Consider the following 15,945-nt stretch of genomic DNA (forward strand, 5'->3'; position numbering starts at 1 on the left):
GGCCTGCCCCTAGTATTGCCTGAAGAACGAACCCCAAATTCTGGCGGCGACAGTCCGGCAGGAGTCCATCACTTAGGCCACACTGAGGACAGAGGAGAGGTTAAGGAGGATCGAAGTCCCCGCAGCATGGGGCGACAGGATGGGTTCCAATATCCCTGCTCAGGCGTGGGTGGGGCAACCAGACACGCGCCACAAGCGAGGAAGGCCCCAGTCACAGGCCCCGGGTATTTGTGTCAGCGCCGTCGCCACCGTCTCAGCCGATGGGTCGGGATACACGCTCGCGCTCGCGGTCCGCTGGTCGCAGGGGTCGAAGGCAACGGAGCCGGAGCGGGAGTCGGAGCCGAAGTCGGAGTGGAAGCCATGGGCGGCGAAACCGGCGTCGCCGAGACGACGAGAGGCGACGCAGACGGAGGCGGAGGAGTCGGGAGGGCAGGTGGGGTCGCTGTTTGAGCCACGCTAGAGGTCCAGCTCCAGCCTTTGGGGAGCTGAGAGCCCCTCGAGTTAGTCAGGGAGGGCTTCCTGAACAGGGGGACGTCTGAGCACGTCGGAACTAACCAGGCAGCGATAGGAAAGCGAGAGGCTCCAGGAGCGAGGCGTTGGGGAATCGATGAGGTCGGAGAGGAAGCGGGAGACCAGATCGTGCAGGCTTGTGTACCGTCATGAAGCATTTGAGGTTTGTTTAGAGGGGAGTAGGGAGCTGTGGAGGATTTCGAACCAAGAAGTGATGTCTGGATTACCTTGCGCAATTCCCACTGGTTTTAGCGTGGAGAAGGGACTCAGCGGGACTGCAGGAGTGACAACAAGGAGCAGGAACGTATTAACAGTTGTCCAGGCTGGATTTCTTGAGGGGAGGCTGTGGGGAGGTACCGTGAGAAAGTGGGTAAATTGGAGAGGGATTTCTGAAGTAGAAGTAACAACACTTGTTCATGGGATGTGAGAGAAGAACCGTTGATGACAGTGGCAGGACTCGGACTTGTTGCTCAGCTTCCCATCTGCCCACAGCCCTTTTCTGGAGATGGGGCACTTGACCAGACTTGGCTTGAATCTGCTTGAGTCTGCTCCAGCACAAGGGAATCAGCATGGAAATAGGGACTGACTCTCAGAGCTGGGTTCTACTGCTGGCTCAGCCTATAACTGGCAGTCCCTGCCCCACTTTCATCCAAGTTATGTCATCTGTGCCATCAGGATCTCCACAGGGGCTCTGGAAGCATGCACTGTCTCCCATCCCTCCAGCCTGTTTGCCACACCATAGCCAGGGTGGCTGTCATCCACTGATCACCCTCTAGGTTTGGAAAGGTGGCTTTTACTTTTGAATCTCATAAGATCACTGCCACCCAGGAATTCCAGGAAGATAAAAGCAGTGAAATTAGTAAAGAGATGGTTTAAACCAGGATTTGATAAACTACAGCCTTGTGGACCAAGAATAGCTTTTACATGTTTAAATGTTGAGGGGAGGGGGGTGGAATGGGAAAGACAAAAGAGTAGTACTTCATGACACATTGAAATTACATGAAATTCAAGTTTTGGTGTCTAGAAATAAAATTTTATTGAACAAACTTATGCCCGTTTGTTCCTGTGCTGTTCGTGGGCCACTTTTGCCCTGTGATAGCAGAGTTGAGTTGCTGTGCTGTAGACCATCTGGCTCGTCACAGAAAAAGTTTGCTGTCTCTGGTTTAACATTTAATGTTGATGTTTTAGCAGTGGTTTGTGGGTAGCAATAAATTGTTATTGTCACCTATTGGTTTCTAAGATTTTAGTTATTCACAAGAATTAGCCGCTCTAGATAGGTCATGAAAATCAATCTCATTTATGAAGATTTGACCAAATTTGTAGTTTTTGTTTAATGCCAAATAATTGGTTTTCAAGGTGTAAATTTTTTGTCATGAGCTTAATGGGTGGAGCATTGGACAAAATAAAGACAGATTTAGTTGCTCAAAGGCCCCCAACGTTAAAGAATCTATCCCCAGAGTTTGTCCTTTGCCTGCCCTCCTCACCTGCCCCGTCAAGGCTCTGTATTCCTGCCAGTCTTACTCCTACCTATCCTACAGAGCCAGGTAAACACCACCTTCTTTCTGTAAGCCCTCCCTGGACACCTTGTTACTGTTGTTTAGTCGCTAATTTGCGTCTGACTCTTTTTGCAATCCCATGAACTAACCAGGCTCCTCTGTCCATTGAATTCTCTAGCAAGAATACTGGAGTAGGTTGCCATATCCTTCTCCAGGGGATCTTCCCAACCCAGGGATCAAACCCGTGTCTCCTGCATTGCAGGCAAATTCTTTACAACTGAGCTACCAGGGAAGCCCCCCTGGACGCCTTAGACAGAGCTTATAGTTCCCTCACCATCTGGCCCAGGCCACTGGCCCTCCTGCCCTCCCTCCCGTGCTCCCCCTCACTCACTCTGCTCCAGTCACACAGGCCTGCCTGCTGCTGTTTAAATATGCCAAATGAATTCCTGCCCAAGGACCTTTGCCCCTGCTGTGCCCTTTGCCCCATCACTCTCTCCAGATCTCCCCGTAGCTCCCCAACACTTCCTCCAGTGTCACCTTCTTAGTGAGGTCCTCTCTGACCTCTGCATGCCCTAATGCACTGTCACTATCCTAGTGGCTCATGGTCCCATCTAGTGTTACACTTGTTGACGTGAGCCCCACAAAAGCAGGGAGCATCAGTGTTTGGCTCACTGCCATGTTCCAGAACCTAGACCAGCTCCTGGCCCCCAGCAGGTGCCTGCCCAGTCAATGGCAGTGGGACAGGTGACTGGCCAGCAGGCAGCAAGTAGAGCTTTTCGGGTTCCCTCCACAGGTCGGATTCAGAAGAGGAGTGGCCACGGCGAGGCAGGCAGAGCCGGAGCCCCCCTCTTGCCCACCGGCGCTCCCAGGACCGCTCCTCTCAGTCTGACTCAAATGATGAGCAGCAGCAGCGGGGCCAATGGGCTCGCCGGCAGCATCGGCAGCGGACCCGTTCCTGGTCCCCAGGCTCCTCGGCGTCAAGCTCTGCATCCAGGGACCACTCACAGAGCCCCCGGGAGGCAGCGGCGGCGGCCCTGAGTCAGCGCCAGAGCCTGCAGGAACGCCTGCGGCTACGCGAAGAACGGAAGCAGCAGGAGGAGCTGATGAAGGCCTTCGAGACTCCTGAGGAGAAGCGGGCACGCCGGCTGGCCAAGAAGGAAGCCAAGGAGCGGAAGAAGCGGGAGAAGATGGGCTGGGGCGAGGAGTACATGGGTTATACCAACACCGACAACCCGTTTGGTGATAACAACCTGCTGGGCACCTTCATCTGGAACAAGGTGAGCCTTGGGCAGCCAGACTGGCTGCTTGCCAGTCCTTTCTGTCTTTTTGCTTCATGCGCTGTTTACAGCTTATTTCCAAAGACATTGTTTAGCATTCCCAGTGCACATGCTCAGGTTGTACCTGCCACTGACATTGTGTGCCCACATGAGCACACGCACCAGCTTCCAGCAGCTTCTCCTCTGATGACACTCTCCTGTAGTGTAAAATTTCAGGCCCTCCACCCACAGAACCAGCCTAACCTCAGGCAGGATGGGAGAACAGGGTCTCAGCATCACATGCAGGGTGGTATTCCATGGTCAGGACAGAGCTCCACGATGCTGGAGTGGACTGAGCTGATTCTGCAGGCAGCCAATTCCCTCAACCTCACACCCCTCATCAGCAGAGCAGGTGCTTCGGCCTAGAGGGTCCCCAGCTGGTAGAGCAGTTATGAAGTGTGGGAGGCTGTGCTGGGTGTTCCCAGGGAGGGTGGTGGGAGGAGGCATCTGTCTCAGCGGGCTTTGTGGTTGGCCCTCCCAGGCCTTGGAAAAGAAGGGGATCAGCCACCTGGAGGAGAAGGAGCTGAAGGAGCGGAACAAGAGGATCCAGGAAGACAACCGCCTGGAGCTGCAAAAGGTGGGGGTGCCCCGGGGTTCCCTGCTTCCCTCCTGAGGGATCCAAGGGAAGCAGACAGAAAGTGAGTCTGGCTCACCCTGGCTTAAGTCCATGGGGACCTTTTTGACTTTCCCGGAAAGTTCAGGGGAGATTGGCCTCAGGCATGGCTGGATCCAGAGGCTCAGGCAGTGACTCTGCCTTAGCTTTGCTGGCCTCCAGGATTTATTCTAAGGTCCTCCCTGCTGGGTGGCCAGAGCAGCCCTGGCCACTAAAGCTACTGTTTTTCTAGCAGAAAGAGGGTTCCCTTCTGCCTCAGGGTCTGTCCAGAGCTTCAGGCATCCCTGGACCGATTCCTGTGTCCAGCGCCAGCCCACGGGGGCCAGGTGCCAGGAACAGTACCCCTCCCCCAACCCTGGGGAACCCCACAGTCTGAGAGGATAAGGGCAGACCCCACAAGACCCCATTGTCTGCTGTCCCCCCTCACTCTCTGCACACGCCCTCAGGTGAAGCAGCTGCGGCTGGAGCGGGAGCGTGAGAAGGCCATGAGAGAGCAGGAGCTGGAGATGCTGCAGCGGGAGAAGGAGGCGGAGCACTTCAAGACCTGGGAGGAGCAGGAAGACAACTTTCACCTCCAGCAGGCCAAGCTTCGGTGCTGGGCTCCCCACCCCCTCCTCCTCCTGGGCCTGCCCCTCCTCCTACTAGGACCGCCCTGACCTACCTCCTCGTCCTCCTAGACCCACCCCTCCTCCTGCTCCTGGACGTGCCCCTCCTCCTAGGCGCCCCCTCCTCCTGGACCTGAGCAGGTGGAACCCACCCTTGCTCCCCCCCCGCCCCCTTGGCCCTCGGGCTTGCACCCTGCACCTCCTCAGGGTCCCTCCTGACTCATTTTCTGTCTGCTTCCCTCATCATTGCACTCTCACCCCTGAGGCCAGGTGCTGCGGGTGGTACAAACATATGGCTGAGTAGAGGATGCCAACCAGCCCTGACTGGCTAGGCCCTGGCTGTCCCCAGCCTTTGAGGCGTTTTGCTCATCAGCTTCATCTATAAACATGGAAAGCGAGGCTCCTGAGATGTCAAGAGTTGTCCGAGGTCATGTGGGCTGTGTGAGCCTCACGTCTGGCCCCTACTCACTTGGCTACCCACAGTCCCCAGGGGCTCAGACTCACCTGGTTACAGAACTCTCTGGGGTTGAAACAGGGTTAGCCTCTGATGCCCGTCCCCATGTACAGCACCAAGGCTTTAGATCTTTCACCCGGGCTGTCCTCTCTGCCCCTCTGTTGTGGCCCACCCACTTTCTTCAAACCCCACCTTGCTCCTGTCTCTGCCTCTTTTAGGACCTGTGCCTTCCAACTTTTCTTGCTTCTTGGCCTGATACCTCCTCTTCCAGAAAGCCTTCCCTGACCACCACCCACAGCGGGCTGGGGTCCTCTCCTGGCTCCCAATCCGGGAGGGAGGATGCACCCCTGGCTCTGACACTGCCATCTGCTCCCTGGCAGATCCAAGATCCGCATCCGGGACGGACGGGCCAAGCCCATCGACCTGCTGGCCAAGTACATCAGCGCTGAGGACGACGACCTGGCCGTGGAGATGCATGAGCCCTATACCTTCCTCAACGGTCTCACGGTGGCTGACATGGAGGACTTGCTAGAGGACATCCAGGTACGCCCTGCCGTGTGCCCCCGCCACCCCCACCACCTCCAAGCCCCAGCCGTGCCTTCACACCATCTGTGCCCCCTCCAGGTCTACATGGAGCTGGAGCAGGGCAAGAATGCAGACTTCTGGAGGGACATGACGATCATTACAGAGGACGAGATCTCCAAGCTCCGAAAGCTAGAGGCCTCGGGCAAGGGGCCAGGTAATGTGAGCCAGGCCAGCTATGTCACACCTCTGGGTCTGGTAGGAGTGGGTCAGGTGGCTCCACAGAAGACCCCGATTCTCTGCAAGTCTCTGCCTCCCCTCTGAGGCAGCCACAGCCTCACCAGGCCTCTCTGCAAGCCATCAGGAGCGGCTGGTGCGAAGGGCTCTTCTGCTGGTGGGGGAGTCTCACCCAGTAGTGCCAAGGGCTTCCTTTAAACAAATCACCTAGCGCTTGGTTTCTGTGGTATCAGCACCAGTGGGACTCTTCTGTTCGGGTGTCAAGTTTTCACTGGAGGCTCAATCTGTTTGAGTAAGAGCAGGACCCAACTCTACTTGGTAGGAACCTGTGCTGTGTGGAGGGCTTTTTTTTGTTTTTGGGGTTTTTTGGCCACACCATGTGGTTTGTGGGGTCTTAGTTCTCTGACCAGGGATCAAACTCATGCCCCCTGCAGTGGAAGCTCCCAAGTCTTAACCACTAAGGAAATCTGTGTTCCTTTTTAATCGCTTTTCTTTTCTTCAAAATGATTGCATGCATATAATTGCAAAGAGGACAAGCTCTAAAGCAGTGTCTCACCCCACAGCACTGCTGACATCTGGGCCCAGACCATTTTATGTGGGCCTGTCCTGGGCCCTGTGGGGTGTGGACAGCCTCCCTCCCCCTACCCACGCAGTGCCAAGAGCCCCTAGTTGTGACAATCACAGATGTTCCCTGTATGGCCCAGTGTGCCCTGAGAGGAGGCAGGTTCAACTCTGGTTGAGAACCGCTGTCATAAAAGCTTGTCAGCAACCATAGGAGCCCCACCGTTCCTGCCCCTTGAAGCCACTGGCTTTAACGGCATCCAGCTCCTGGGGGCCTTGAGCCTGTGTTGCTAAGCTCTCAGCTTCATATCTCACTACCACGGCGGCTGAGGGACAGGCATCCTCTGTCCCCTGAGCGTGTGTAGATGCTGCTCAGACGGGTGGTCGGGGCCATTTCCTTCCGTTTAGGGAGAGGAGCGGCATCCTTTATCTTCGAAAGGGGAGCTGTGTTTGTCTCAGCCCTTCCCTCGGGGCGTGTCCTGCAGTAAGTCCCAGAGAAGGGAAGGGACTCTGCCATCAGCAGTGTGTCCAGGGGACCTCCGTGGCTGCAGAGCAGTTAGGGCCAGTTGGAACCTGCTGCCGGCCCCGGTTTTTGTCCCTGGTCGGGAAACTAAGCTCACAGTACGACCAAAAATACCCCAGAAACAACAAAGAAATGTCCAGAAACGCCTGCTTGGTTGGCAGAGATGCTGGTTGAGAGGTGCTGCAAGGCCCTTGGACTGGATGACAGCCTGGGGCGTGGCTCTGGGGGCACACCCAGGCCAGCGAGCAAGTAGCTTGGCCTCCAGGGGTGGTCAGCAGCCTCCCTAGAGCCTGGGTGTCCTTCCCGTGCGCAGGGAAAAACCCCCCGGAGGGTTGCCAGAAGAGAAGTAAGCACACGGTCGTCAAACATTCAAAACAGCATCCTCCTTTATGGAGTTGATGCCTCAGCTCAGGACCATGGAAGGCATGGGAGATTTTTCACCCATGACCCCACCTTCCGCTTCACTCCCCAAGGGGCCAGACACCTGGGAGGCTCCCATCCAGCCCCTGCCCCCCTCCCTGGGCCCTTCCTCCCTGTTCCCCTGAGGGTGGGGTTGTCCGCCCCCACCCTCCTGGGGCTTCCTGCCCTCGAGCCAGCAGTGGAACCTTGCTTTCTGCGACCCCACGTCTCTCTTTTCTGTGGCTTGGCCCCGCACCCTCCAGTAACTTCTGGAGCGAGGCAGGAAATTGTTGGTGTCCTACATATCAGGAAGCATTTCCTCTCTCCTCACCGGTGTTTGCAGGGCTGGGGCTGGAGCTGGGCTCTGGGTGTTTTTTTCTGAAGCACAGCCCTGCTCCAACGACAGTGTGAAAGGACATTGTGCCAAGTGTCTGTCCCCAGGCTGTACCCCCACCCCGTTTCCAGCGCTCCTTGAGTGCCTGGCCCATGGCCCCTCGTGGCCCCTCCCCCCTCCACATCAGTTACCCCTCTGTCCCCTGTCCCCCTTGCATGTTGTGGTTGGGGCCCCACGTGGCTCCAGGTGTCCTCAAAGAGCAAGTGTGTTTGTTTTCTTTGGGCCTGACTTCTGAGAGAGGAGGGAAGCTGAGAGGTGTGACCCCACTCTTCCCAGAGCCCTGAGGATGGCAGCCTTCCCCCTTTCCAGCTAAACCAGCCTTTTCCTTTCCTTTCTCCTTTTCCTTCTCTCTCTCTTTTTTTTTTCTTTCCTGTTCCCCCACCCCCAGGCGCACTGCATGTGGAACTTTCCCACCTGGGGATTGAACTATTACCCACTATAGTGGAAGCATAGTCTTAATCACTGGACCTTCAGGAAAGTCCTCCTTTTTTTTTTTTTCTTTCCCCCTCCTGTCACCTCCGCTTCTCTCCTTTGTAGTTAGGGAATCCTTACTATACAATAGGGTGTGCAGGAGAAACTGGGTCCTCAGACACCCGTGTGGCCTCCCCAGTTCCCCACCCTGTTAGACCCCCAGAGGTCCTTTAGACAGTGGCTTAGCGCCTGTGGCTTCTGTGGATTGTTAAGTTTTCACTGGTGGCTCCATCTGTCTCAACAAGCAGAGGCCTGGCTTCTGTCTGAGTCAGTGCAGGACACGGCCCCGCCTGGCTGGGTGTGAAGGCTGCTGTCAGATTCAGTTTTGGTCCCGTGATGTGTGTGCATCTGCGACAGACCACAGCCAAGCTGCTGGTCGTATAGGTCCCACTGAGGCCAGTGCTGCTTGGGAGCCCAGCTGCTCGTTGTAGGGTCCCACGTTGATTGGCTGAAGGGACTCTGGTTCTTCTTGACCCTGTCTGATTAACTGTGACCCTCTGTCCACTGGCAAGGGTTAGAGAAGCCAGCTTTTGAGCAGGGAACACGAGCTGGTCGCCTGCCCTACATTCACCCGGCGGCTGTGTACTGAGCTCCAGCGGAGCCCAGCACGGTGCTAAGCAAACAGCCGCTGGAGGTCCCTGCCCTTGGGAAACTGAGAGTTAGGCCCTTAGGCCAAGGGAGTAGGCTGGTGACTGGAAGGCCTCTCAGTGGATGGGACGTTGTCTCGGGACTGAGGATGGCTGGGATCTAGGAGGCCAGCTTCATGGGGAAGAACTTACTGCTGGTGGGAAGCTTGCATGGCATGTGCAGAGGCCCTGGGGCTTGGAGGGAGGGTACACAGCTTGCTCTCTGATGAGCCACAAATAAGGAAGCCAGCCGGTGTGAGGGACAGAGGGTCAGTCAGCCTTTGCCTCGCTATCTGGGGCCTCTCAGATTTGAGGGGTTAGGGCCTGGGCCCAGCCCTTATCCGAGCCACCCCCACCCCACTGTAGGTGAGCGGCGAGAGGGGGTCAATGCCTCAGTCAGTTCCGATGTGCAGTCAGTCTTCAAGGGGAAGACATACAGCCAGCTGCAGGTCATCTTCCAGGGCATCGAGGGCAAGATCCGGGCTGGGGGCCCCAACCTGGACATGGGCTACTGGGAGAGCCTGCTGCAGCAGCTGCGGGCCCACATGGCACGTGCCAGGTAAGCGGGCGGAGTCTCACTGGGAGTCCCCCACCAGCTCCCAGCCGCCTTCCCGCCTTCCTTCCAGCCTCCACTGAGCACTTGGTCTTTGTTTTCCTGGGTCAATAGACATCACGGGAAGCCCCGGAGGCCACTGCCTCCCCCATCCACAGGCCCCACACTCCCAGTGTTTGAATTCTCTGCGTGCTTGGGACCATTGTGTAAACACAGTTCCTGTCTGCCACGGAATGCAGTCACTTCTAAATTTATCCTCTTCCTCACCAGTCTGTGGTCCTTTTCCAGCCCAGGGATCTGCCCCTTCCGGGTGTCTGCCTGTGCTGCAGCCCCTTGCTGCCCTCAATCTGGTCCTTGCTGCAAATTGAGAGTCATGAGAAATCTTGGGTAGGGGCCTTCCCCATGGGGCTTCCGGATGACCGCCTGGCCTGCCCCGCAGGCTCCGCGAGCGGCACCAGGATGTGCTGCGGCAGAAGCTGTACAAGCTGAAGCAGGAGCAGGGCGTGGAGAGCGAGCCGCTGTTCCCCATCCTCAAGCAGGAGCCACCATCTCCCGGCCACGGGTAAGTCCTGGCCTGCCTGTCTCCACTCCCCAGGACCCTCTCCCGCCGCTGGCCCTGCTCAGCCCAGCCCTCTCCGCAGCCTGGAGCCTGAGGACCCAGCCCCCACCCCACCTGGGCCCTCGGAGGGCAGCCCTGCGGAGCCGGAGGCCGAAGGGGCCACACCAGCGGAGGGTGAGGCAGATGGGGAGGCGGTGCTCATGGAAGAGGACCTGATCCAGCAGAGCCTGGACGACTACGACGCCGGCAAGTACAGCCCTCGGCTGCTCACAGCGCATGAGCTGCCGCTGGATGCCCACGTGCTGGAGCCCGACGAGGACCTGCAGCGCCTGCAGCTGTCGCGGCAGCAGCTTCAGGTCACAGGTGCGCGGTGGGGGCGGGGCAAGAGGTGGGGCTTCCCTGTTTATGGGGTGGGCAAGGGCGGGGATTCCCAGCGTTGGCCTTGAAGCCGCTTGGATCATCCTCCTCCAGCTGTCCTGAGTGTCCCTTTGTTCACTTGCTTGCTCATTTGTCCCAAGGACACGGGGATGGTGGTATTTACTTCCAACACCCGGCTCTGCTCTGAGCTCCTTACATGGCCTGTGGGCCAGGGCCTAAGCCTCGCAGGCCGGCCATCATCCCTGTTACAGAGGAGAAACCGCCTTGGGAAGACTGAATCCAAGGTCCCCATGTGGGCCTCTACCTACCAGGCCCTTTGGGCAACTTGGCAGGGGACACGTGGTGTTTGGTACCCACCTGAGAGGACAGGGGGCGCAGGGCAGACAGGCCGGGAGCGGGGAGTGACAGGCATGGGGCCCGAAGTGGGGTGTCCGGGGTTCCAGGTAACGCGCCCCCCAACTCACCCCCTGTAGGCGACGCCAGCGAGAGCGCAGAGGACATCTTCTTCCGGCGAGCCAAGGAGGGCATGGGCCAGGACGAGGCGCAGTTCAGTGTGGAGATGCCGCTGACTGGCAAGGCCTACCTGTGGGCGGACAAGTACCGGCCGCGCAAGCCGCGCTTCTTCAACCGCGTGCACACGGGCTTTGAGTGGAACAAGTACAACCAGACGCACTATGACTTCGACAACCCACCACCCAAGATCGTGCAGGGCTACAAGTTTAACATCTTCTACCCTGACCTCATCGACAAGCGCTCCACGCCCGAGTACTTCCTGGAGGCCTGCGCGGACAACAAGGACTTCGCCACGCTCCGCTTCCATGCCGGGCCGCCCTACGAGGACATCGCCTTCAAGATCGTCAACCGCGAGTGGGAGTATTCACACCGCCACGGCTTCCGCTGCCAGTTCGCCAATGGCATCTTCCAGCTCTGGTTCCACTTCAAACGCTACCGCTATCGGCGGTGATGGCCGGGCCCCCTCCTGGAGCCCCACGACCCGGAGAGGGCTTGTGCAGAGCCAGCAGCCCCACCCTGGCCGGGCCTGGCCCTCACAGGGCGCCCCCTTCCCTGCATGAACAGGTCCCACTTCCCTGCGGAGCCTACCTGGGAGAGCTGAAGGGACGCACACACTGGAGGGGCTGCTAGGGGGTTTTCAGAGCCCAGGGGACCTGGCAGATGTCGCCAGACCTCGGTCCCTGGGCTGACGCTGAGCCCCAAGCGAGACAGGCCCCACACCGGCCATCTCAAGTCAGGGCCTTGGGGCTGGCAGGGTACTCACTGGCCCGGGACGCTGGCGGGTGGGTCTGGAACCAGCGCGACCCAGGCTCCAGGGCCTTGAGTGCATGCTCCCCAAGAGGCCATCCGAGGATGTCTGAACTCTCAGGTCCCCCGGCTCACCCCCTGTGCTGGCTGGGAGTCAGTCTCTTCCCCATGGGCACAGAGGTCCCCTTACTGTCCACTGTCAAGTCTAGGAGCAATATCCTTCCATAGCTGCCGATCCGGGGGCACCATCTGGCCTGGGCATTCTCCTGTCCCTTAAGGCCGCCACCCAGAGCCACCCTCCTTGTCCCTGAGTCTTGGGTGAGGACAGTGAGAGTCTGACAGGTACGATCCCTCACCCAGTCACAGACTGCCAGTGGGGCCCTGCCCTTGCCCTGCCCCCAGAAACAGGCTGCTTTTTAACAATTTCTTATGGAGACATTTCCAGCCTCAAGTGGGAAGAAGCCTGAAGGGCCACCTCCACTCCTCAGACAGCCTGATCCAGACACCTTATTTCATCTGGAAATATGTACATTTCAGGTTGTTTCTCTACAAAGATTTTTTTAGGTGGGGGGAGAAAAATCTTGTTTATTTTCATTTAATTGGTCTACTTGTGAGAGTGCATGTTTTTTTAATAAACATTTTATTTTAGAATAATTTTAGATTGTCAGAAATACCGCAGAGGTCTTCTCGCGTTCCCGCCCCCACACCCATAGCCACACCCAGCTGTCCACATTTGCTAACATCTTGTGTAACCACAGCACATCTGTCAGAACTAAGGCACCAAACAACTAAGACCTTTTGAAAACAAGTATAACCCCTAAAAATAGTCGATAACGGTTCCCGAGGAAGCTCCTCGTCATCTGAGGGTTTCCTCCATCTTTGCCCCCACCCTCACCCCCCAGAAGGAGGGTGCATTCCTAAACACTCCAGGGGGCGCTTAGTGCTCACCTAACCCAGGGGGCGATGCTCAGCAATGTCTAGGGACAACTGGTTGTCAGGACCTGGGGGACTCCTGGCATCGGGGATGGGGGCTGCACACCCCACCATGCCCAGGACGGCCACCCTCAGAGAGTGATCTGTCCCTAGGTCCCCAGCACTGAGACTGACACCCCTAGGTCCCCCAGTCGTCTCCCAACCCTGACTTAACTGTGTCCAGGAGCCTCTAGTTCAGCTCTGGCCTCCACTGATATGACCCGCCCCACATGTTCTCGTACGTCAGTGGACATGTTCTAGACAGCAGGGCTTGGGGACTCGGGGGTGAAGTGCACGTGGTCAAGGGGCCACTCCCCACTCCCCACTGCAGGCCCTGGCCCACCCAGCCAGCCTGGTCCAGGTGGAAGAATATCCTTAACGGCAGCATGAAGACTCCATCCATCCCCTTTGGGACCCTCCATGGACATCACTAATCAATGGTTGATTGCCAGAGCAATCAGCATCCTCTGGGCAGCCACTTCCAGTTGATCCCTGTCCTGCTCCACTGTCGAGGGTGCAGGACAGGCCCTGGAGCAAGGTCGAGTTTTGGGCAGAGCTTGCTCACCAGATGGGTGGGGCCCTGTTCTGTTCTCAGCATGCAGGTTGTATGGCTGCGATGACCTGGCCTTTAGCAGGCGTTACTCAGATTTCACACCAGCCGTACATGACAGCATTTACATCCATTTGGGGGACAGACAGAGGCCCACGTTTTCAAGCCTAGAAACCAGCAGTCAGAATCCAGCCTTCTCCAACCTCCCATTTCCAGCCTCAGGTTCCCCAGCTGCCCCGAGAGGAGTCCTCCCAGCCCCAGCGTCTCGGTTCCTCCTCACTTTGCTTCTGCAATCCAGGTGGCCTGTAGACCCCAAGGGAGGCAGTAGCTCTGGGGGAGGGGAACAAGGTGGCTATGTCCCCGAATTGTTGGGCATGTGTTAGCAGGAGCCCCCAGTCCAGAGGGAGGAGAGCTGCTCCAGGCAAGGGGTCAGGCTGGGGCAGGAGAGGCATGAGGTCTAGGGGTCCCAGAAGGGACTCTGAAGGTTCCCTGGGGGAGGGCTATGTTAGGCCTGGGAGGACTGGGCTGCCGGACAGAGAAGGAAGTTGGGCCTGCCTTGCAGAGGAAAAGGCAACAGGTGCTTCCAGGGCAGGGAAGTGAAGTGAAATTCACTCAGTCATGTCCTACTCTTTTTGAACCCATGGACTGTAGCCTACCAGGCTCCTCTGTCTGTGGAGATTCTCCAGGCCAGGATACTGGAGTGGGTTGCCATTTCCTTCTGCAGGGTTTCCAGGGCAGGGCTGAATGCAAGTCCAGGTGCTGGGCTCTAGGGCACTGGGGAGGCATAGAGGGTAAGTGAGTTGGGTGTGACACAAGCTGAGTGTCAGGAAGACCCATTAGGCAGACTGGAGGCACCACAGCACCCAGCTGCCCCAGGACCCAGCTCCTGCCCAGTGTCCACCCAGCGTCCTTCAATTGCCCCCAACCCCCACCTCAGCCTCTTCCTGCCCTTGGCTGAGTGTGAGACTAAGAATAGATGCTCCCTGACTCCCAGCGGAAACCATAGCCCCGGGAAGCCGGTCCTGAGCCTGACCTCTGTTCCCACCATCTGCCACCCCCCACCCCCACCCCACAGACCATCTCAACGCTTCTCATGACCCCCATGTGCCCTTGACCAGGGCCAGGGCAGAGACCAAGAGAACAGCCTACAGCCTGGGAGGTGGAGGAAGTGCAGAACTCACGGTCAGATCCCACCTGCATGTGGCCTTGGACCCAGCCTTCCTATCCTCCAGGCCTCAGTTTCCCAGTCTATAAAATGAGCATTTTTGCCCCCTGCTTTGCAGAGTCCTGCTGTGACCCAGGCACTTGCTAATCTCAAGTCAAGTGTGTTTATCTGACCCCTGCCCTGGCTGTTTACCAGAAGGAGCACTGTCCTTTTATCTCAGGACAGAGGAAGTAGGAACGGAAAAATCCTCCTCCATCTCAGCCCACCCCCCCCCCCAATTTGGAGCTCCAGCCCCACATCCTCTGCCTTCCTTACAGTCCCCTGAAGCCTCATGGTCTCTCTTGCTTCCAAAGTTTTGCACGTATAATTTCTGCCCTGTCTCTTGGACATGTGGAACTCCTCTGTATTCCACAAAGCCCCCGTTCTCACAACTTCTGCCCCATCCCCACTCCAGGATGCCTTTCAGACTCACCTCCTGGGCCCCCCTAAGCCCTGTCACTTCCTTTGGCCCTACCCTGAACGCAGGAGGCTGGGAATGTCTGTATACAGCTTTATTTTTCTCCAGCCTGGGGGATCTTTGAGGGCAGATGTGGTTTACAGTCTACCCGGGGCTCACAATTGCCCTACCATATGGGCTGGGGCAAAGAGTTTCCCTAAAGGAAAGGCTGGGAGGAACAAGACTGTCTCTTTTGATGTGGGGGGCATCAAGGCTTTACAGAGGAGAGAGCCTCAGAGCCAGGATTCTCCCAGACGCATAGGAGTTGGGGAGACTCCTTGTCAAGGAAGAGGAGTTAGGGTTAACCTGCTGAGGATTCAGACAATGGTATGGAACGGAGGAGGGGCCATCTGGAGGGATGGAGAGGCCAGAAGGATAGTAGCTGGACCCAGTAGAAGGGAGATCAGGGCCAGGGCAGGAATCCATCTTTCTCACTCAGAGCCTGTACTGGTGTGCCCCTCCCAGGCCCCCGAGGACTCGGTGGCGTGAGATCAAGGCCAAGGCAAATGGGTTCTGGCCCACTCCAAGCTGTAACCCAGGGCCAGTGAGGCCCAAATTCACCCCTCTATGCCCCAACCCTGCTTCCCATGCATCCTCGAAGGCCTGTCCCAAACCCGTGGACCCCTCACCGGAGGCCCAAGGACTGTGGGCAGGAAGGACCTTTAAGAAGCTTCTCACTTTCCTGCACCACCGTCTGGGCTCAGCCTCCAAGCCTTTGCTCTAGTAGCACCCGGCTGCTCACCCTCTGCTTTCACAGCTTTGGGCCAGTGAGACCCTGGCCCACAGCCCTGAGTGAGCCACGGGGCTTTCAAGGAGGCCCATCCTGTCTGGAAGGTCATTCCCCAGCTTCCAGCACCCTGCCTCAAGCGCGATCATTCCTGCAGAGACCGGCTCTGGGGAGCAGAGGGAAAGCGTACCTCCCCACCCCCACCTCCGGGGCCCAAGGCCAGCCTAGGTGCTCCCATGTGCTTCCCCTAGAATGCAGCCGCCCACAGCCCTCCCGCTCACCTGCTCCGGGGAAAAACTGTCTAGGGAGACTGCCCACGAAGCATCCGGCTTCAGAGTGCGGTCCCTCTCCCCTCTGAACACTCCTGCACCCCCACCCCCAGCCCTGACAGGGGCCTCAAACAAACCCTACATTGATGAAGCATCTACTGAGGGCCAGCCACCCCTCAACCACCACGCACCCCGCGCTCACCAGCTCTGAGCTCTGGGCACCGGGGCCGGGGTCTGGGCGCCCTGGGGAGCTGACCCCGCCCCCGCCCTCTCTCAGTTCGGGGTGCTA

The 15,945-nt window shown here is 57.8% G+C and overlaps 1 protein-coding gene and 1 long non-coding RNA gene across 2 annotated transcripts; one reads left to right on the forward strand and one right to left on the reverse strand.

Moving 5' to 3' along the window:
• Window positions 1-205: 205 nt before the first annotated feature.
• CACTIN (cactin, spliceosome C complex subunit) lies at window positions 206-12,131 on the forward strand. Its single transcript, XM_065918054.1, has 10 exons — window positions 206-433; window positions 2,800-3,283; window positions 3,804-3,899; window positions 4,382-4,527; window positions 5,375-5,537; window positions 5,619-5,733; window positions 9,094-9,286; window positions 9,720-9,842; window positions 9,922-10,202; window positions 10,691-12,131. Exons 1-10 carry the CDS (start codon window positions 261-263, stop codon window positions 11,179-11,181), a joined length of 2,265 nt encoding a protein of 754 aa, XP_065774126.1. The 5' UTR covers window positions 206-260; the 3' UTR covers window positions 11,182-12,131.
• A 118-nt stretch (window positions 12,132-12,249) lies between these two features.
• LOC136166885 (uncharacterized) lies at window positions 12,250-15,939 on the reverse strand. The gene is made up of 3 exons (XR_010663004.1): window positions 15,859-15,939; window positions 13,656-13,773; window positions 12,250-13,166 (listed from the first exon to the last, which is right to left on the reverse strand). It is a non-coding gene; the product is annotated as an uncharacterized lncRNA (long non-coding RNA).
• Between the last annotated feature and the right edge of the window lie 6 nt (window positions 15,940-15,945).

The sequence above is a fragment of the Muntiacus reevesi genome, chromosome 1, assembly GCF_963930625.1.
Source record: "Muntiacus reevesi chromosome 1, mMunRee1.1, whole genome shotgun sequence".
NCBI classification, from domain to species: Eukaryota; Metazoa; Chordata; class Mammalia; order Artiodactyla; family Cervidae; genus Muntiacus; species Muntiacus reevesi.